Source organism: Anolis sagrei, chromosome 11, assembly GCF_037176765.1.
Source record: "Anolis sagrei isolate rAnoSag1 chromosome 11, rAnoSag1.mat, whole genome shotgun sequence".
Classification (NCBI taxonomy): Eukaryota; Metazoa; Chordata; class Lepidosauria; order Squamata; family Dactyloidae; genus Anolis; species Anolis sagrei.
In genome coordinates this window covers 35480006-35502994 of record NC_090031.1, presented here as the reverse complement: position 1 = coordinate 35502994, position 22989 = coordinate 35480006, and the positions used below count along the sequence as shown (strand labels likewise).

General features: G+C 40.9%; 1 protein-coding gene across 1 annotated transcript in view; it reads right to left on the bottom strand.

Annotated features, from left to right (window-relative positions):
• PRPF8 (pre-mRNA processing factor 8) overlaps positions 1-22989 on the bottom strand; it is a 45130-nt gene that overhangs the window by 12714 nt on the left and 9427 nt on the right. Inside the window, exons 7-29 of the mRNA XM_060756648.2 lie at positions 21228-21353; positions 21012-21117; positions 20727-20917; positions 20519-20638; positions 19231-19420; positions 18985-19104; positions 17135-17269; positions 16914-17043; positions 14655-14851; positions 12807-13013; positions 12506-12669; positions 10010-10136; positions 9723-9915; positions 7730-8156; positions 5890-6036; positions 5573-5783; positions 4017-4133; positions 3680-3927; positions 3032-3211; positions 2240-2375; positions 1982-2151; positions 1755-1884; positions 35-181 (exon numbers count right to left, since the gene is read on the bottom strand). Coding sequence (XP_060612631.1) covers positions 35-181; positions 1755-1884; positions 1982-2151; positions 2240-2375; positions 3032-3211; positions 3680-3927; positions 4017-4133; positions 5573-5783; positions 5890-6036; positions 7730-8156; positions 9723-9915; positions 10010-10136; positions 12506-12669; positions 12807-13013; positions 14655-14851; positions 16914-17043; positions 17135-17269; positions 18985-19104; positions 19231-19420; positions 20519-20638; positions 20727-20917; positions 21012-21117; positions 21228-21353 — 3919 coding nt within the window. The remainder of the gene's footprint in view (positions 1-34; positions 182-1754; positions 1885-1981; positions 2152-2239; positions 2376-3031; positions 3212-3679; positions 3928-4016; positions 4134-5572; positions 5784-5889; positions 6037-7729; positions 8157-9722; positions 9916-10009; positions 10137-12505; positions 12670-12806; positions 13014-14654; positions 14852-16913; positions 17044-17134; positions 17270-18984; positions 19105-19230; positions 19421-20518; positions 20639-20726; positions 20918-21011; positions 21118-21227; positions 21354-22989) is intronic.

Genomic DNA, 22989 nt, shown 5'->3' with positions numbered 1-22989 from the left:
CCTCCTCATCTTCCTCCTCTTCCTCGGTGTTTACCTGGCAGAGGTCCATGACGATGCTCTCGTGGATCTTCTGCCAGAGATGGGCCCGGAAGATCTGGATGAGGGAGATCTTCAAGGTGGGGATCTTGCCGTGCATGAAGATGCCCGTCAGGTCCAGCTGCACCTGGAAGCCCACGTACACCTGGAGGAAGGGAGGAAAGGAGGGCTGTAGGGGGACACTGGGACATCTCTGGCAGCCCAACCAGTGGCAGGGACGTCCAGGAGTAAACACAACACTCCTACTCTGCGGTCACTCTAGGCAAAGGACAAAGTGTTGGTGTTGACCGTCAAAACCCCCTTCCCTCATCCAAGAGGCCTCCTTTTCATCGTCTGGTGTATTTCAGTCTTTGTTCTGTGTCTTTTAAGTATTATTATTATTATTAATAATAATAATATATTTTATATAACATAATAATACAACACTAACATAATATAATAATACCATACTAATATAATAGCAATATAACATAATAATACAACACTAATAACATGTAATATTAGTTAAACATAATAATACAACACTAATATAATATAATATAATATAATATAAGTTTAACATAATAATGCCACACTAATATAATATAATATTAGTATAAAATAATAATACCATACGAATATAATATCAATATAACATAATAATATCATACTAATATAATATTAGTATAACATACTATCAAACTAATATAATATAATATCAATATAACATAATAATACAACACTAATATAATATAATATTAGTATAAAATAATAATACCACACTAATATAATATCAATATAACATAATAATACACTAATATAATATAATATTAGTATAACATACTATCAAACTAATATAATATAATATTAGTTTAACTTAATAATACAACACTAATATAAGTATAACATAATAATACCACACTAATATAATATCAATATAACATAATATCACACGAATATAATATAATATCAATATAACATAATACAACACTAATATAATATTAGTATAACATATTACCACACGAATATAATATCAATACAACATAATAATACAATACTAACATAATATAATATCAATATAACATAATAATACAATACTAATATATTAGTATAACATAATAATACAACACTTACATAATATAATATCATAATATAATATAATATTGTATAATCTATATATACATAGCAATATAATGTTGGTTTGTGGGACTAACAGAACTCAAAAACCACTGGACAAATTGACACCAAATTTGGACAAAATACATCTATCAGGCCAACGAGTGACCATCACTCATAAAAACACTGAAAAACACAGCAGAAGAGGCTTTAAAAGCCAAGAAATAAAAAATAGATTACAATGCATGTGCAAAACCACATATATACACATACATAAACACATGAGACTGGGCTACAGCAACGCGTGGCAGGGGATGGCTAGTAATAATAATAGTAATAATAATAATAATAATAATAATAATAATAATCTTGTGGCCTGGACTCTGGGGCTCAAGACCAGATATATATATACACACACACACACATATATATATACATACACACACACACACACACACAGAAAACACATATACACAGACTGGGCCACAGCAACGCGTGGCAGGGGACGGCTAGTAATAATAATAATCATCATCATCATCTTGTGGCCTGGACTCTGGAGCTCAAGAAGGGATGGGAGGCCGGTTGGGGCGAGAGGCGGGGAGGGCTGCGTGGGGGTCACTCACGTTGGCCCTGTTGATGGTGGGGGACCACCAGAGGGTGAAGCGTCGGTTGGGGATCTGGTTGAGGCCGGAGCGCTGGGCGTTGGTCAGCTTCTTCCACTTCATGGACTCCTCGAAGCCGCTGGCTTTCTCCCTGGGAGGGAAAGGGAGGGGAGAGGGTCAGGGTCTGGGGACCCCCCCTCCACGCTCCCGTGGGACCCCCCCCCTCTCTCCCGCTTGCTCCTCCGTACCAGAAGAGCCCCTCCCAGGTGGGGAAGTAGGTGCCCTTGAAGAGGGTGTGCTCCAGGATGCCCTCCACGCCGCCCAGCGCCTGGATCATGTCCGTCCGGTAGTTGTTGAGGTTCCAGAGCTTGCCGTCGTGGCGCTGGTGGGTCCACCAGAAGGGGTTCTGCTTCAGGACCTGCGCAAGGAGAGGGGCGTCACAGGGAGGCCCTTCCGGGGAGGGGAGAAGGGGGTTGGGGGTCCTCGCCTCGCCTCGCGGCCCCTACCTGGTACTGCTTGAAGTCCGTCCGGACTCGCCATCCCTTATCGTAGGCCAAGGTGTGGCGGTCCTTCTGGAAGAGCGTGTTGATGCGGGGGATGCCCCGGTCCCACGAGTCCTCCAGGTCCTCCAGCGTCAGGCGCCTGGCAAGACAGGGGAAGGCCCAGCATGATGGGAGGTGTAGTCCACCCACACTCAGAGAGAGCATTGTGAAGCCTCCCAACGGTGGAGCTGGACCACGCTTGACCCATCGGGGGAGGGGGGGTTGAGAGAGGATGATGGGCACTGTGGTCCACCCCTATCCAAAGACCAATGTGCAGCCTACATCATGTGACTCTATAGCCTTACTTCTCATAAACATTCTTATGCCTATGAGGCTGGGTGGACATCTGTTGGGAGGGATCAGATGGTGCCTTTGTTTATGGCAGGAGGGGGTTGGACTGGGTGGCCCTTGGGACCACTTCCAAGTCTAGCATTCTATGATAGATAATCATAATAATGATAATAATGTCTATCAGATCTCTCTCAATCATATCTATCTATCAATCTATCTATCTATCGTATCTATAGCTGGATGATCTGTCACAAGGGATCAATCTTTTTTTTTTATGGCAGGAGGGGGTTGGACTGGACAGCCCTTGGGGTCCCCAAGGGGCCATCCAATCCAACCCCCTTCTCCCTATCCTATCTATAGCTGGCTGGCCATCTGTCGGGAGGGTTTTGCTGGTGTCATGGCAGAGCTCCAACCTGCGCCTGAGCCGTCTAAGGCGTCTTGTTGCCCCTTGCCCTTGAAGCTGACCTGTTCTGTGCAATGGCCTCCTGCCTCTTGAGGGCGTACTCGGCCCAGACACGCTGGGAGTCGATGAACTCGCTCTCCCAGGGCTGGATGTAGCGGTAGAGGTTGGGGATGAGCTGGTCCTCCTCGTGGCTCATTCCCGAGCGGAAGTGCGTGATGCCCACGTCCGTCTGCTTCGACCACCTGCACACACACAGAGAAATGGAAACATATATATGTGTGTGTGTGTGTGCGAGTGAATGAGACGGATTGGAAGGGCTGGTCCTTTTTTATTGAAATATGAGACAAGTGAAGGACAAGTCAAAGTCTGTAGGAGAAACTGGGCAAAAGTTTTGGGAAATTGAAATCTCCATAAGCTTTTGGAATTCCAGGAATCTCACTGAGAAGAGGTATTCCTTAGTGGTAAACATCCACTCGCATTCATGCAAGGCAATCAGGTTTCTCAGTTGTTAGACTGATATACCCAGATATCTCTTTGAACAGTTAGGAACAAAGATATGTCAATGCACAAAAGGTCAAGAGTTTCAGAAGTGTTCTTTTCAGTGGCCCAAAGCAGAGGAGAGAAAGATGGCGGTGTGTGGGTGGCCTGGCTTGACCCCTAGAACCAACCCCCCCCCCCCGGAACCCCTGTCCGCAGAGCCATGTGCGCACCTGAGGTCGGACTGTGGGATGAGGACGTGCCCCATGGAGAGCATCCCGAGGCCGCCCAGCTCCTTGGGGGTGTAGAAGACCACCGGGGGGAAGCGGCTGGGCATCTTGGAGTTCAGCCCGATCTTGATGCGGGTCTGGATCTTGTTCTCGCACTTGACCAGCAGGTCCAGCAGCTCCTGGGTGTTGACCACCGCCTCCCGGAAGTAGGTCATCAGGCCAATCAGGGCCGTGTTCCACTTGTTCACAATCTGCGGGAGGGGGGGCGGGTAAAGGTCAGCACCACCACGTCCCACCCTGGAAGCGCAACGGGACCCCCGCCCTCTCCCTCTCCCCTGACCTTCGTGAAGGTGGTGGACCCCGAGGCCATGAGGATCTGCCGGACTCGGTTGTGGAAGCGCTGCATGGACTCATCGTCCACACGCAGGAAGCACTGCGCCGTCCGCTCCTTGGTCACCTGCAGAGAGAAAGGGGGGCAGGGAGGGGACCATTAGTATTGTTACTATTATTACCGTAAATACACGAGTATAAGCCGGCCCGAACATAAGCCAAGACACCTAATTTTACCACAAAAAACTGGGAAAACATATTGACTCAAGTCTAAGTCAAGGGTGAAAAGCAACATTTTCAAAATAAAAATAGATACCCATATAATTGCAATTAATGGAGGAATCAGGTGGTTAAATGTTTTTGGATATTTACATAATTTAAGATAAGAGTGTCCAACTCTGATTATCCCATTATTCTAACCACCTTCAGTGTCAATGTGCTTACAGGTCCTTCCAATAATAATAAAGGTAGTAAAATAATAAATGTAATAAAAACAATAGTAAGAGTAAAAGAATGGAAATGTAATAATAAAAATAAGGGAAAATAATGAATGTAATAAAATAATAGAGAAAAATAATGAATGCAATAATAAAATAATAAATGTAATAATAACAATATTAATAAATACAGTAAAACAATAAATGTAATAATAATAACATTAATAAATAGAGTAAAAGAATGGAAATGTAATAATAGAGTAGAATAATAATTATAATAATAACAATAGAGAAAAATAATAAATGCAATAATAAAATAATAAACGTAATAATAATAATATTAATAAATACAGTAAAACAATAAATGTGATAATAACATTAATAAATAGAGTAAAAGAATGGAAATGTAATAATAGAGTAGAATAATAATTGTAATAATAACAATAATAGAGAAAAATAATAAATGTAATAAAAATAATAGAGAAAAATAATAAATGCAATAATAAAATAATACATGTAATAATAATAAATACAGTAAAATAATAAATGTAGTAATTGTAAATAGAGTAATATAAGAATTGTAATATTAACAATAAGTAGAGTAAAATAATAATTGTAATAATAACAATACAGAAAAATAATAAATGCAATAATAAAATAATAAATGTTATAATAATATTAATAGAGTAAAATAATAAATGTAATAAGTAGAGTAAAATAATAATTACCATTGACTCGAGTATAAGATGAGGGGGCTTTTTGAGCCTCAAAAACTCGGCTTATACTCGAGGTAGCAGTTGTTGTTATTATTTACTAATGTAAATAATAACAACAACTGCTAACTACTAATATCACTATGCAATGAAATGCCTAGAGTTGTAGCTTGGCGAGGCACCGGCCCTCTTGGGCAGAGAAAGCTCCTCATGACATCATTGAGGTGCTCAAGCTCCAGCGCCCCGACAAGGCGGTGATCCTTTGCTGGAGGAGAAAGCTCCAGAGTTCTGCAAAACTGCAACTCCCATGCTTCCATATTATGATCATCATCATCATCATCATCACATCACCAGAGGTTCCCTTGGAGGAGGGGGGGGGTTCCTCCCTCCCTCGCTCCCTGGTGGGGGGCACCCACCTCGTTCTGGAGGTTCCAGACGCCATCTTTGTGGGTGAACTCCTCGTAGCTGGTGCGGCACTTGGGCAGGATGCGGCACTCAAAGCCGCACATGTTGAAGAGCAGGTTGGGGTTGTCCTTGCTGTAGACCGAGACGAAGCTGTTCTCCCACTGGACCGTGGTCACCGAGCGCGGGAGGCGGTTCTTGATGTCCCAGAAGACGGCCCGGCCCCTGCGCCCCAGAGAGAGAGGAGACAAAGCGGGCGGCGTCTGAGACCAAGGCCTGTGTGGGGGCCCCTTCCCCTCCCCTCCCCGGCCGCCTCCGGCCCCCCACTCACAGGTTGACGTCGTGCTTCATGAGGCGCATGCGGGCGTCCCGGGGCCAGCACTTCTTGTTGTTGTAGCCCACAATGTTCTCGTTGTTGGGGTCCGGGTGTTCGGTCAGGTACCGCTGGATCAGGTCCCGCGCCTCGTCCGCCGTGAACCTGAGGAGACGGAAACACACAATCCCCGCGTTGGAAGAGAACCCTCAAGGACATCCGGTTTGACCCCCTTCTGCCAAACAGGTAAAATGCAATCAAAGCATCTCCAACAGATGGCCATTCAGCCTCTGTTTCAAAGCCTCCACCAGACTCTGAGGCAGAGAGTTCCCCTGTTGAACAGCTCTTCTTCCTAATGTTCAGGCCAAATCTGAGTCCCTCAAAAGAGGTGAGAAGGTCGGTATATAAAACTCTGAAATAATAATAATAATAATAATAATAAATAAATAAATAAATCTCTTTTCCTGCCATTTGAACTCATGGCTTAAATTGGGAGGATGCAAGTCACTCACAGCCTGAAGCTCAGGTGACCTGGCCAAAGTTCAAGCAAGGTCACCAGAGAAGGAAGGGTCAGAATGGCAGACAGGCCTTCCCACTTGTTATACACATATCATGTTATGCATATTATAATATATTAAATGTTATATTGTATTACAAATAATATCTTAGACACATATTATAGATCATACATATGTTACACGAAATTTATTATTCATATTCTACACATATCATAGACAACTATAACATACATTCTATATTATATACATATATTACATGCATATCTTATTTATAAAACATTACAATATGTAGTATTAAATCATTATATTATTCACATATATTGACACATTATAATCTTATTTAGAATATGTATGCATATTATACTTATATTAAATGTTATTATTGTATTACAAATAACATCTTAGACACATTATATATAATACATACGTTACACGAAATTTATTATTCATATTCTATACATATCATAGATACATTATATATTATATACATATAACATACTACCTTATGTATAATACATAATATATAGTATTAAATAATTATTCACATACTATATTACACATTATACCGTATTTATGGATATATGGACTCCGAACACTGAGCATGAGATTGTTTTTGTATATTTTATCATGTAATGATGTTTTAAATTGTCAACTGTTTGAATTGCTTTCTGTATCGTTTGTTAATTGATTCAGGCATCGAATTGTGCCTTCGTCTGTAAGCCGCCCTGAGTCCCCCCCCGGGGTGAGAAGGGCGGGGTAGAAGTAATTGAAATAAATAAATAAATAAATAAATAAATAAAATTTATAATACTATATATATATATATATATATATATATAAATTGTTTATTTATATCCCGCTTTTTCTCTGCATACAGAGACTGAAAACGGTTCAAATATATATTGCATTAAATAAATTATTCACATATTATATTAGATACATCTTACTAATAAAACATTATAATATATTGTATTAAATATGCTATATGACTCATATTATATTAGATATATTTTATTACACATATTTCAATATATTTATATATTGTAATATGTATTATATATATATATATATATATATATATATATATATATATATAATATTATTATAATAAATATTATAATATATTATTAAATATATAATAATATATATATAATAATAAACAAAACTCAGGGCGGTTATGTTACTTGCATATTATAATCTATTACATAACCATACATATATTATACATATGATACTATGCTGTGCATATTATACTATATTAGTCATATTATTTTGTATTACATATATATATAATACGTATCATGCATGACACGTACTAGCCCCCCCGTCCCGCTCCGTACCTGAAGAAGATGTGGATGCGGTCGATGTACCGGCAGAAGAGGCGTATGGGGTGGGCGGCCTCGGTGGCCACGTCCTGGAAGCTGAGGAAATCGTTGGGCATCTGCGGGGGGCCAGCCATCTCGCTGGCGCGGTGGAGGCCCAGCACCAGCAGGTCCATGACCAGGCCGTAGTACTGGACGATGAAGGAGGCGAACTGCAGGCCCCGGATGATGCCGTAGGAGTTGGTGTGGTTCATGTCCTTGTAGTTGATGACCACGTTGTTCTTGGCCGTCATGTAGTCGGCGATGTTGTGGTCCACGATGAGGCGCAGCAGCCGGTTGAGCAGCGTCAGGTCGATCTTCTCGTACATCTTCTCAAAGCGCGACTCCAGCATCACGTTGCACTCCCCTTCGCCCGTCTCCCAGACGTCCTGCAGGTTGTTGATGCCTGGGAAATAACAAGAACACATTATAATATTATTATTATTATTATATAAAATAATGACGGTAATAATAATAAAACAATGATTATGATGATAATCAGAATAATAATGAATGCTTCTTAGCTGCCTTGAGACCACCTTTGGATGATAATGATGATGATGATAATAATAATAATAATAATGTCTGCTTGTTAGCAACCTTGACTCCCTTTGGATTATAACAACAATACTATGTGCTTGTTAGTCGCCTTGAGTCCCTTTGGATGACAATAACAATAAGTGTTTATTTGTTAGCTGCCTTGAGTTCCTTTGGAAATAATAATAATAATAATAATAATAATAATAATGTTTAATTATTTGTTAGCTGCCCTGAGTCCCTTTGGATAACAACAATAATAATGTGTACTTGTTAGCCACCCTGAGTCCCTTTGGATGATAATTATAATATTAATAATAGTAGTAGTAGTAGTAGTAGTAGTAGTAGTAGTAATAATAATAATAATAATAAGTGTTTATTTGTTTGCTAGCTGCCTTGAGTCCCTTTGGATAATAATAATAATAATAATAATAATAATAATAATAGGTGTTTGTTAGTTTGCTGGCCACCTTGAGTTGCTTTTGGATAACAATAATAATAATAAGCTAGGTTCTTGTGGGGTTTTTCGGGCTATAGAGCCATGTTCTAGAGGCATTTCTCCTGACGTTTCGCCTGGATCTATGGCAAGCATCCTCAGAGGTGTGGGTCTTGCTTGAGTTTTTTGTATATAGTAGGGTCCAGGAGTTTTCTGATCTTCTCCTTGTATTGTTCTGAGGATGCTTGCCATAGATGCAGGCGAAACGTCAGGAGAAATGCCTCTAAAACATGGCTCTATAGCCCGAAAAAACCCACAAGAACCTAGTGATTCCAGCCATGAAAGCCTTCGGCAATACAATAATAATAAGCATTTATTTGTTAGCTGCCTTGAGTCCCCTTGGATAAAACAACAACAACAACAACAACAACAATAATAATAGGTATTTGTTTCCTAGCCACCTTGAGTTGCTTTGGATAACAATAATAATAATAAGCATTTATTTGTTAGCTGCCCTGAATCCTTTTGGATAAAATAATAACAACAACAACAACAACAACAGGTGCTTGCTAGCCACCTTGAGTTGCTTTGGATAATAATAATAAGCATTTATTTAGCTGCCTTGAGTCCCTTTGGATAAAATAATAACAATAATCATAATTATTGGCATCTCTCCCTGGGGCTGAAGGAGGTGGAGACTGGCTCAAGCCAACTACATTTTTTCTTTTCTTTTCTATCTTTATCACCCCCCCCCCCCCCAATGTGCACACACACACACATTTGCATAGCAGGTATTACTACTTTGGTCCAAAATATAAGACCGTAGTGGCCTTTGCTTCCCCTCCTCTCATGGTCTTAGAATAATAGAACATTCCTAGAGTTGGGAGGGTCTCCCAAAGACCATTTGGCCTCATAGACATCACTGGGTAGAGGCAGAAGGCGCACTCCCCTGCAGGTCATGCCAAGCTCTCTTTCCCCCGTATGGAAAGGCGGGCTCACCTTGGCACCACTTGTAGACCAGGAGGGGCGGGGGCTCGGTGTCGGCCGGCTTGATCCAGGGCGGGAAGAGGCGCCGCTTGTCGGCCTCGTACCAAAGGTACTGGTCCAGGTAGGCGTCCGTGATCTTCTCCAGCGGCTCCACGTCGTACACGGGGACCAAGTGGCTGTACAGGTCCATGAACTCAATGCCCACCTGGAGCATTTAAGGGAGAAGGCCGGAGGTCAGCCCCAGGGAGGAGGAGGAGAAGGCCGTGGCCCCCACCCCGCCAAGGGCCCCCCCCCCTCACCTCCTTGAAGGCCCGCTGGGTGAGCAGGTGCCGCTTGATGCGGGACAGCGCCTCGTGGGGGTTGTCGTAGGCCTGCTCAATCAGGCCCAGCTCTTCCCTCTGAGACTGGTTCAGGCGGGACTTCACGCTGGGAGGAAGAACATAGAATTATTATTATTATTGTTATTATTATTATTTTTACTAGCCATCCCCTGCCATGCGTTCCTGTGGCCCAGTCTGTGTATATGTATTTTGTGTGTGTATATGTGTATGTATATATTTTTTGTATATGTGTATATATGTGTGTTTGTATATATATATATACTGTCTATACTCGAGTATAAGCCTAGTATTTCAGCCCTCTTTTTAGGCTGAAAAAGTTCCCCTCAGCTTATACTCGAGTCAAGGTTATTTATTACTTTACTCTGTTATTAGTATCATTTTATTACATGAATTATTTTAATATATTAATTATTATTATATTTACATTATTTTACTCTACAGTATTATTATTTTATTACATTTATTATTTTACTCTATTTATTATTAGTATTATTATTTATTTACTCCTTATTATTACATTTATTATTTTACTTTATTTATTAGTAGTATTATTATTTATTTACTCTTTATTATTATTACATTTATTATTTTACTTTATTTTTATTGTTACTGCATTTATAGTTTTACTGTTATTACTGTTATTACATTTCCATTATTTTACTCTATTATTATTATTACTATTATTATTATTATCCTGACACAATAATAATAATAATAATAATTATTATTATTATTATTATCCTGACCCAAAACACAGTATGACACAGCAAACGAAATATATATGCTGGATTTCATTATTATTATTATTATTATTATTATTATTTTACTCTCTTTTTTATTATTGGAGGGATACATAAGCACATTTACACTGAAGATTAGAATAATGATTTTTAATCAGAGCTGGACAGTCTTATCTTAAATTACAGTTTTATGTAAATATGCAAAAACATTTAACCTACTGATGCCTCAATTAATGTAATTTTATTGGTATCTATTTTTATTTTGAAATAATAAAATAATTTGCATTTCCCACCCTCGGTTTATACTCGAGTCAATATGTTTTCCCAGTTTTTTGTGGTAAACTTAGATGCCTCGGCTTATATTCGGGTCGGCTTATACTCAAGCATATACAGTATGTGGTTTTGCACATGCGTTGCAATGTAATATTTATTTATTTTTACCTTTTTAGTCTCTTCTGCTGTGTTTTTCAGTATTTTTATGAGTCAAGGACATACATTGTGTTGTTAGGTGTCTTGTGTCCAAATTTGTTGTCAATTCGTCCAGTGGTTTTTGAGTTGTGTTAATCCCACAAACGAACATGACATTTTTATTTCTATAGATTGATATCCCACTTTTTCCTCAACGCGGCTCCCAAGAAAAAGCATTACGATACAACTCAAAATACACAAACATTAAAACTGTATTAAGCCTCATTAATATTAAAAAATAATCCAGGTTAAAATAATAAAAAATGAATAGGGATTAGGGAGGGTGCAACCGCGGGAAAGGCACAATCCGACCCCTCCCGACAGATATCCATATCCAGCCCCTGCTGGAAGAGTTCAAAAGACGGGGACTCCCATCCATTCTATATCGAAGGTTGATAGAATCCTACCGCGTTGGAAGAGGCGCCTAAAGAGGGCCATCCAGTCCAACCTCATTCTGTTATATAGGAAGACACAATCGAAACCCTCCCAACAGTTGGCCATCTGACCTCATAGATAAGATAGGTATGATTGAGAGAGATATGAAAAGTATATTATAGACTCCTAGACCTGGAGGAGACCCCAGAGGCCATCCAGTCCAGCCCCTTCTGCCATCAAGGAAGACACTATTCAAAACCCTCCCAACAGATGGCCAGCCAGCCATAGGTATGACAGAGAGAGGATACAAAGATAACTGAGAGAGATACGATGTGTGAATTCACAGGCTACCACTCGGGAAACTATGTTTACAGGTAAGCAACCTATATATATATCACAGACTCCTAGAGTTGGAAAAGACTCCAAAGGCCATCTAGTCATCCCTTTCTGTCATCAAGACAGACACTAACAAAGCTCTCCCAACAGATGGCCAGTCATCCAGCCATAAATATGATAGAGAGAGGAAAGATAGATGGTCAAGAGAGATATGAAAGATATATCACAGGCTCCTAGAGTTGGAAACTACCCCAGACGCCCCTTCTGCCCTCAAGGAAGACACTATTAAACCCCTCCCAACAGATGGCCACTCATCCAGTAATAAATATGATAGAGGATAGATGACTGAGAAAGATATATCACAGACTCCTAGAATTGGAAGGGACCCCAGATGCCCCTTCTACCATCAAGGAAGACACTATCAAACCCCTCCCAAGAGATGGCCATTCATCCAGTAATAAATATGCCTCTTTCTGCCAGGCAGGACAGGCCCAACCCGATCCCTCCCGACAGAGGCCCCCCCAGCCGCAGCTACCTGTATGCCTCCTTGAGCCTCTCCAGGGCCAGGATGAGGAGCTTGGTGTCATGCTTGTAGGAGAGTGGCGGGAAGGGGATGGGCGAGAAGCGGCGGCTCTCCAGCCAGTGGACGGTGGTGGTGTAGACAGCCACGGCCTCCTCCGCCGTGATGTAGGGCCCGTCCTGCGAGAGAGAAAGAGAGGCATTGTCGCTCACAGCTTCAGGGAACGAGAGGCAGAGCTCCATGTGGACAAAGTCCCCCAAGGTTGAGGATAACACGCGGAGTAAGTTTCCCAAGGGAATCCGCCTGTGCCACGGACCTTGAGGTAGTTGTGCTGGCGCTCCTGCTCGGCCTTGAGGTAGAGGCGGGTCAGGCGGCCCAGGTTCTTCTTGCAGACGGTCTTGTCCACGGTGGCCCCCCGGCGGATGCGCTCCCGGTTGTAGTGGGCCGTGTTGGTCCACCAGTCCGCCTTGGCCTTCACGTAGCGCAGGATCATGTTCTCAATGGGCGTCGGCAGGCCGGGAACCTGAGGTCGGAAGAAGGGTCAGGGGGGCTTCTCAGGGGTCAAGAGCGCCCCAAAATAAGCACAAAGCAAAAAAATAATAAAACACAGGCAGATCTATAAAATAATTTTATTTAAACTTGACCAAAGTGCAAGATTGTGAGCCGTCTTGAGTCCCCATGGGGAGAAAGGCGGGGTATAAATAAACATAATAATAATAATAATAATAATAATAATAATAATAATAATTTATCCCCCCCCCCCCCCAAATAAGATTTTTCAGGATGCCCATAATGTAATATAAGCCCCACCTCCACCCAAAAATAACCCCTGGTTAAGATTGGTCAGCAAGATGGAGGCATTGAATACATCCATCTCTATATATAAAAATGCTCTGTGCGTCATGAGTATCTTAAAAACAAAAGAACCAATGGACGGAATCACACCAAATTTGTCAACAAAACGTCTCACGACACAAGGAGTGACCATCACTCAAAACATTATGATTTTGTCATTTGGGAGTTGGAGTTGCTGGGATTTATAGTTCACCTACAATCAAAGATCATTCTGAACTCCATCAATGATGGAATTGAACCAAACTTGGCACACAGTTCTCCCCTGACCAACAGAAAATACTGGAAGGGTTTGGTGGGTAGTGTCCTTTGGTTTTGGAGTTGTAGTTCACCTACATCCAGAGAGCACTGTGGACTCAAACAAGGATGGATCTGGACTAAAACCAAACTTTATACGAATACTCAATATGCCCAAATGTCAACACTGGTGGAGTTTGGGGAAAATAGAATCTTCACATTTGGGAGTTGTAGTTGCTGGGATTTATAGTTCACCTACAATCAAAGAACATTCTCAACCCCACCAACGATGGAATTGAACTAAACATGGCACATAGTTCTCCCATGACCAACAGAGTTTGGTGGGCAGTGTCCTTTGGTTTTGGAGTTGTAGTTCACCTACATCCAGAGAGCAATGTGGACTCAAACAATGATGGATCTGGACCAAAACCAAACTTTACACGAATACTCAATATGCCCAAATGTGAACACTGGTGGAGTTTGGGGAAAATAGACCTTGACATTTGGGAGTTGTAGTTGCTGGGATTTGTAGTTCACCTACAATCACAGAGCATTGGGCCAAACCTCCCATGACCACCAGAGTGAGCCACAGCAACGCGTGGCAGGGGACGGCTAGTATTAAAATATTAATATAATGGCAATAGTAATATAGTAATTAATATTACATATAAATCATCATTATTGACATTGTTATTATGTTTATTATTATGTCTGTCACTATGTCTATTACTATATCCATTGTAATGCCCTTTAGTACTCAAAGCAACTGATATTATGACATAGATAGTGGCACATGACAGAAATAAGACATCCTCTGAAAATAAGCCCTTAAAAAAGCACCTTTTGGAGCCAAAATTGATATAGGACCCGGCCCGATTTCCAGGGAAATAGGGTATGTACAGGGTGGGATAAAAAGTCACCAAAGGTTTTCAATATTTTTCTTAATGGCATAGCATTATATGCAGGAAATAAAACTGAATTATTTGGCCTTGGTGACTTTTGGGCAAAGGGGGTCCTATGGCTGTCATTCTGGGTCATCAAGAGGGAGAGGGGAAGGGGGTGCGGGGGGGCTTGCCTTCCAGGGGATGTTGGCCTTCCAGCAGCGCCATGCCTCGCTGAGGTGCTGCAGGATGGTGCGGGCCTTGTTCTGCTTGATGCCTTCGGGCATCATGTCCAGGATGTCGTGCATCACGGCCGCCCGCAGCTCCAGGTCAAAGTGAGACTCCACCCGCTGCTTGGTCACCGTCTTGGCCACCCCCTTCGAGTGCCGGCCTGAGAGGGAAGACGAAGACGAGGAGGACGAGGGCCGTCCGTCAGAAGAGAGGCACCCAAAGGAGAGCTAGTCCACCCCCTCCAGCCAAGCAGGAAGAATCAATGAAGGCGCCTCTAGATGGTCAGCCACCCAGCCTCAGCTTGAAGGCCTCCACAGAAGGAGGACAACATCAACAACAACATCATCATCATCAAGGGTTGCTGGCATTATTATTATTAATATTAGGCACCCCTGGATGGCCAGCCACCCTGCCTCAATTTGAAGGCCTCCACAGAAGGAGGAGAACACCACCACCATCATCATCATCATCATCATCAAGGGTTGCTGGCATTATTATTATTAATATTAGGCACCCCTGGATGGCCAGCCACCCTGCCTCAATTTGAAGGCCTCCACAGAAGGAGGAGAACACCAACATCATCATCATCATCATCATCATCATCAAGGGTTGCTGGCATTATTATTATTATTATTATTATTATTATTATTATTAATATTAGGCACCCCTGGATGGCCAGCCACCCAACCTCAATTTGAAGGCCTCCACAGGAGGAGGACATCAACATCACCATCACCATCATCAAGGGTTGCTGGCATCATCATCATCATTAATAATAATAATAACACTGTATTTATATTCCACCCTTCTCCCTGAGGATTATGGCATATAAACAGATATAGGCAAACATTCAATGTCTTGTTACAATGACGTGCAATGACACAAATAAACAAAGGCAAAGGCTTCTCCTTTCATTTCCAGCTCTGAAGGTGGTGCTCATCTACAGCTCTGGGGAAGGCGCTCTTTCTCCATTTCCAAGCCGAGGAAATGGAAAATTATTATTATTATAGAACCCTGGAGTTGGAAGAGATCTCCAAGAACTATCTAGTCCGAAACCCCTTCAGCCAGACAGGAAGGCACAGTGAAAACATTCACAACAGACGGTCAGCCAGCCCAAACTCATTCTGTCACACAGGAAGACAACATCAAAGCCACTGTCCAGCCTCAGTTCAAATGCCTCCAGAGAAGGAGACTCCATCATCAACAACAACAATAATTAAACAAAGGCAAAGTCTTCTCCTTTCATTTCCAGCTCTGGAGAAGGCACTCTTTCTCCATTTCCAAGCCGACGAAAGAGAGAATTATTATTATTATTATAGAACCCTAGAGTTGGAAGAGATCTCCAAGGACTATCTAGTCCAAAAACCCTTCAGCCAGACAGGACAGCACAGTGAAAACACTCATAACGGAAGGCCAGCCAGCCCAAACCCATTCTGTCACACAGGAAGACAACATCAAAGCCCTCCTAACAGACTGCCGTCCAGCCCCAATTCAGAAGCCTCCAGAGAAGGAAACTCCATCCTCATCAACAACAACAACATAATTATCATGAAAGGTTGCTAGCATTACTATTATTCTTCTTCTTGTTGTTGTTGTTGTTGAACCCTAGAGTTGGAGGAGACCTCCAAGAGCCATCTAGTCCAAAACCCCTTCAATTATTATTATTATTATTATTATTATTAGTGGACCCTAGAGTTGGAAGAGACCTCCAAGAGCCATCTAGTCCGAAACCCCTTCAACCAGGCAGAAAGGCACAGTGAAAACACTCACAACAGATGGCCAGCCAGCCCAAACCCATTCTGTCACATAGGAAGACAACATCAAAGCCTCGTGAGACTGCCATTCAGCCTTATCCTCCAGAGGAGGAGGAGGAGGCTGGAAGAGATCCCAAAGAGGGCCATGCAGTCCATTCCCCTCCTTCCATAAAGGAAGACACAACCAAAGCTCTCCTGACAGACACCCATCCAGCCTGTTTGAAAAAGGGCTGCACTGGACTCCCAGGCAGAGTTGGAGAGACACCCCAAGTGCACCTAGTCCAACCCCACTCAGCCTGTCAGAATTTCTGACAGATGTCCATCTAGCCTTTTGAGTGGCAGCTTGAGAGGGGGGGAGAGCGGACATCAGAGGGAGGCACATGCAGGAGACCGCTCACTAAAAGGAATATGTCCTAGAGATCCCCCTGAAATGTCCTCAGGGAGGCAGGAAAAGGCGGAGCGGCTTACCTTCGAACTGCCTGGCCAGGAGGTTGCCCAGCCAGCGCTCCAGCAGCGGGGTGATGCCCCTCATGAAGAAGAGCCAGACTCGCCAGCCGGGGGCCCAGAAGCCACAGCCGGGGCCCTTGCCCACCGGACCCTGCAAGGAGGAAATGGGATCAGAAATGGCAGGAAGGCCACAAATCCAGCCCCCCCCCCCCCCAACTTCCCAGGCTCTCAGCAGGACTCACCGTGTTGAAGCGGTAATAGATGAGGTGCTTGAGGTCCTTGCACATACGGATCTGGCGCATCAGCTTGTACTTGTAGCGGTACATCCCCGTCAGCTGCCCCACGTGTGCAAAGATGTACTGCAGGCCGTCCGCCAACTGCAAGGAGGCAGAAGAAAGGACAAGGCACTCAATCATAATGCATAATAATGATGATGATGAGATCATTAACCATCTTGAGCCCCCATACCCAAAGGCAGGGTAGAAAGAAAGTTAATAACAAGGATAATTATAATCAACATGGCAATAATAATAATAATAATAATAATAATAATAATAATAGAAATATTAGAAATAATAGAAAAGGCCTCAGGAGAAAAGTAGGGTAGAAATGTAAATAATAATAATATTGGGTTGTTGTGTGTTTTCCAGGCTGCCTGGTCATGTCCCAGAAGCATTCTCTCCTGACGTTTCGCCTGCGTCTATGGCAGGCATCCTCAGAGGCTGGGAGGTCTATTGGAAACATATGTCTTTATGTTTTGAGGATTTACCATATGTGCAATTCACAGTTGACTACGAGGGAGAATAATGATGATGATAATAATGATAGACAAGGCTTTAAAAGGAGAAATAAAGTTAATAATAATATTGTGAGCTGCCTTGAAACCTCCATGGGGAGAAAGGCAGGATTTAAATTGATGGTGATAATAATAATAATAATAATAATAATAATAATATAGATAAATATAATAATAATTATGTTATTATAAACAATATTATTATAATAAATATAATAATACTACTATTATATTATTATAGACAACATTATTATAACTCCCACCAGGACTTTGAGATCTTCCGGGGAGACCCTGCTCTCGATCCCGCCTGCTTCTCAAGCCGGCTGGCGGGGACGAGAGATAGGGCCTTCTCGGTGGTGGCTCCTCGGCTGTGGAACGCCCTTCCTACGGACATTAGACTAGCACCATCTCTAATGGTATTCCGCAAAAAGGTGAAGACCTGGATGTTTGTGCAGGCGTTTGAGTAATTTAGTGCAATCTGGTAATGGAACATAGGAATGGAACAATGGACGACGAACCTGGACTACGCTTGGATGATGAGAAGATGGGGTACGGTGGTTTTTTGTAATAATTGTGCATTGTAATTGCTTATTGGTAATTTATGGATAATGTGTTAAGTCAATTGTTATATGTTGCATGGAACCACGGCTGTTTCTACTGTTTTTACTGTTTGTGAACCGCCGTGAGTCGCCTTCGGGCTTGAGATACAGCCGTAAGGAAGCAAAGTAAATAAATAAATAAATAGACAATATTATTATAATAAATATAATAATAATTATATCATGCCGGCCACATGACCTTGGAGGTGTCTACGGACAACGCTGGCTCTTCAGCTTAGAAATGGAGATGAGCACCAGAGTCTCAGAGTCAGACATGACTGGACTTAATGTCAGGGGACTACCTTTACCTTTACTAATAATTATATTATCATTATTATTTTACTGACACAAAAACACAGTGTGTCACAGCAAATGAGACCTCTATGCTGGATTTCGTATCACAAAATCACAAGTCGAACACTTCCCAAGCATCTTTTATTATTATTATTATTATTTTACTGACACAAAAAGTACGTCACAGCAAATGAGACCTCTATGCTGGAATTCGTATCCCAAAATCACAAGTCGAACACTTCCCAAGCGTCGAGGACTGTGTGATGTATTTTTGAATGATGCGCGCAGATCCAAGTCAGGAGGCCTCATTATTATTATTATTATGTATTCTAGGCAAGGCCTGAGGGGGAGTCCCTACATCTTAAGGAACCCTGCAGCTCCCAACCAGCCAATCAGGGCCTACCTGGAAGGCGTCCACGTTCCCCAGCCGGTACTGGACGTGGCTGTCCACCACCAGCTTGGTCAGACGCAGCACCTCCCTGCAGAGGTGGAAGGCGTTGCCGAAGCGGGACTTCTTCCTCTCCTACAAGGGATGGAGGGGCCAGAGAGAAGCCAGTGAGAATCCGCAAGGATAGTGGGCCCGCCACGGACCAAACAAGAGGGCTTCCTTCCCAGCCATTGCAAATGGAGGGGGGATCGGGGGCATCACCTTGGTGGTGAGGGTCTTGACGGGCTTCAGGTTGAAGTTGTAGTCCAGGTGCAGGTAGTTGAGGTTCTTGCGGTGGATGAGCAGGTTGAGCATGTTGTAGCCCTGGCGGCAGACTTGCAGGCCCACCTCCACCCAGTCCAGCTTGGTCGACTGGAAGAACTTGGTGGCCTTGAAGGAGCGGAAGAGGTACCTGGAATCACAATCGTAATAGAGAAAGCCTCAGGAGGAGTCCCCAAATCTCAGAGAGAGAGGGCACCATGAGGACAGCAGGGTATAAATATTAATAATAATCATTGTATAATAATGTATACCAATATATATATATATTGCAAATCTATAATAATATTCAATAATAATATATGTATGTGTGGGTATGTTTATATATAAGCGTATGTATGTATAAAAGTGTGCATGTATAGTATAATATACTATAACAATATTCTATAATAATTATATATATGTGGGGGGTATATACATTTATATAGGTGTGCGAATATATACACATAAGTGTGTGTGTGTGTATACATACATATATATGTGTGTGTGGGGGGTATATATGTTTATATATAAGTGTGTATAAAAGTGTGCACGTGTATTATAATAATATACTATAGTAAAATTCTGTAATAATTATATATAAATGGAGGGTATATACATTTAGATATGTGTGTGTCTATATACACATAAATGTGTGTTTATATATTTATATATGTATATACATACATAACTGTTGATATATATATATATATATATATATATATATATACACATACACATAAATATGTGTGTTATTATAATAATATACTATAATATTCAATAATAATTATATAAATATGCATGCATGTTATAACAATATACAATATTATTATATAATAATGATATATGTGTGTGTGGGGTATATATGTTTACATACACATGTGTATGTATAAAAGTGTGCATGGATGTTATAACAATATACAATAATATTATTCTATAATAATGATATATGTGTGTATGGGGTATATATGTTTACATATACATGTGTATGTATAAAAGTGTGCATGCATGTTATAACAATATACAATAATATTATTCTATAATAATGATATATGTGTGTGGGGGGGTATATACGTTTATATATATATGTGTGTGTGTTATTATTTATACTAACAGCAGCTGGGGGAGTTCCCCCCCCCCCCCGAGCCAGCCGAGGAGTGCCTTCCCAGCTCCCCTTCTCAATAGGCTGAACTGGGCCCCCGGGCTCTGCCCACTTGACCCCAGAGCAGGTCAGGGCAAGAGGGTCACTCACCTCTTCTTCTGGGCCTTGGGTGGTCGGTGCTTGAGCGCATTCAGGACGTAGTACTTGAGGAGCTTCTGGTAGGAGACGCGCACTTTGACGGGCTGCCCAGCGGGACAGTGCTCCCGGTACCTGTGAGTCAAGAGGGCAAGAGGTTGAGGGTGGGTGACGGAGAGGGCCAGCCCCAACACAAAGGTCGCGCTGAGCTGGGGGCCTTTACCAGTTCTTGACGAGGGGGATGTCGAGGGCCCGGCGGGTGCGCCCGGAGCGCAGGTTGAAGGGCCGGGGAGCCCAGAGCAAGGCAATGCCGTTGGCCGTGTTGTCCGTGTAGAGCGGGGTCTCCTTCAGGAAGGGCTCCACATATTCTGGCAGCTCAAACTCCTCATCGTCCTCCGGGAGGGGCTCCTGGCTCTGCAAGAATCACGCACGAGGCGCCGTCAAGAACCCCGTCCTCTGAGGATCCCAAAGGTCCGCCTGCCCCTCCCGCCCCCCCCCCCTTGCCCACCTTGACGGAGTGCCTGTGGGAGATGGGGTTGATGAGCGGGTCGAAGTAGAAGGCTGGCAGGTCGGGGTCCTCCGTCTTGATGAAGACCACGTTGGGCGTGTGGTACCTGCGGGAGACGGGTTGGGGGGTGAAGCGGAGACCCCTCACTTGCCTCCCTTTGCCCCCCCCATGACCCCCCACCAAGGCCAGTCCGGCCCAGCCTCCGCAAGGCCTCACCAGGTGAGGTGGACGTGATGGGGCAGGTTGTTGTACAGGTAAGGGAAGGCGATCTTGTACTCGGTCCGGATGGGCTGCCGGATGATGATCTTGTTGATGTCGTTGAACTCGTTCCAGTCTTCGTCCCTTTGGGAAGCGGGGGGAGGGAACGCAAGTCAGATCAAGGCACACTTAGGCCCCCCTCCCCAAAACATGGACAGCAATAAGGGAGTCAAATAATAATGTAATAATATCAACAAAGAGCAAAATAAATGTGACAAGAGTAATAAACAGAGAAAAATAATGTAAATGTAATAATAGAGTAAAATAAAAGTGATAAGAAATAGAAAAAATAATAATAGAGTAAAATGATGTAATTATAATAACAATAATAGAATAAAATAATAATGTAATAACAATAAAAAGTAAAATAAATGTAATAATAATAAATAGAGAAAAATAATAAATGTAATAGAGAAAAATAAAAGTAATAACTAAAAATACATGTAACAATAATAGAGTAAAATAATAAATGTAATAATAGAGTAAAATAAAATAAGAAATAGAAAAAATAAGACGTAATAATAGAGTAAAATAATGTAATATAATAACAATAATAGAATAAAATAATAATGTCATAACAATAAAAAGTAAAATAAAATTAATAATAATAACTAAAAATACATGTAACAATAATAGAATAAAATAATACAAATAACAACAGAGTAAAATAATGTAAATGTAATAACAAGAATAGAGTAAAATAATGTGATAATAACAAAGAGTAAAAAATGTAATAAGAATAGAGAAAAATAGAGAATAGAGAAAAATAATAAATGTAATAGAGTAAAACAAAAAAAGAATAGAGAAAAATAATAAATGTAATAGAGTAAAACAAAAAAAATAACAATAATAGAAAAATAACACACATAATAGAGTAAAATAATGTAATTATAATAACAATAATAGAATAAAATAATAATGTAATAACAATAAAAAGTAAAATAAATGTAATAAGAATAGAGAAAAATAATAAATGTAATAATAATAGAGTAAAATTAAAGGAATAATAACTAAAAATGCATGTAACAATAAGAGTAAAATAATAAAAATAAGAGTAAAATAATGTAAATGTAATAATAGTCAAATAATAGTGTAATAATAACAAAAAGAGTAAAATAAATGTAATAATAGAGAAAATAATAAATGTAATAATAGAGTAAAATAAATTAATAACAATAATAAATAGAATAATAATACATGTAATAATAATAGAGTAAAATAATAAAAATAGTAGAGTAAAATAATGTAAATATCATAACAATAATAAATTTAATAATAAAAAGAAGAGTAAAATAATACAAGTAATAAACTAAAAGTAAAATAATAAAAATAACAAATAATGTAAATGTTATAATAATAATAAATGTAACAATAGAGTAAAATAATACAAGCAATAAAATAGTAAAGTAAAATAATAAAAATAATAGAGTAAAATAATTTAAATATAGTAACAATAAATTTATTTATTTATTATTTATTTCATTTACTTATACCCCGCCCTTCTCACCCCGGAGGGGACTCAGGGCGGCTTACAGGGAAGGCACAATTAGATGTAAAAACAATAAAGAGAGGAAAATAATACAAGTAATAAAATAATAATAGAGTAAAATAATGTAAATGTAACAACCATAACAGTAAATAAAGTAAAATAATAAATGCAATAATAATGATAACCCAATAAAATAATAAATAACTGACTCGAGTATAAACCGAGGAGGGA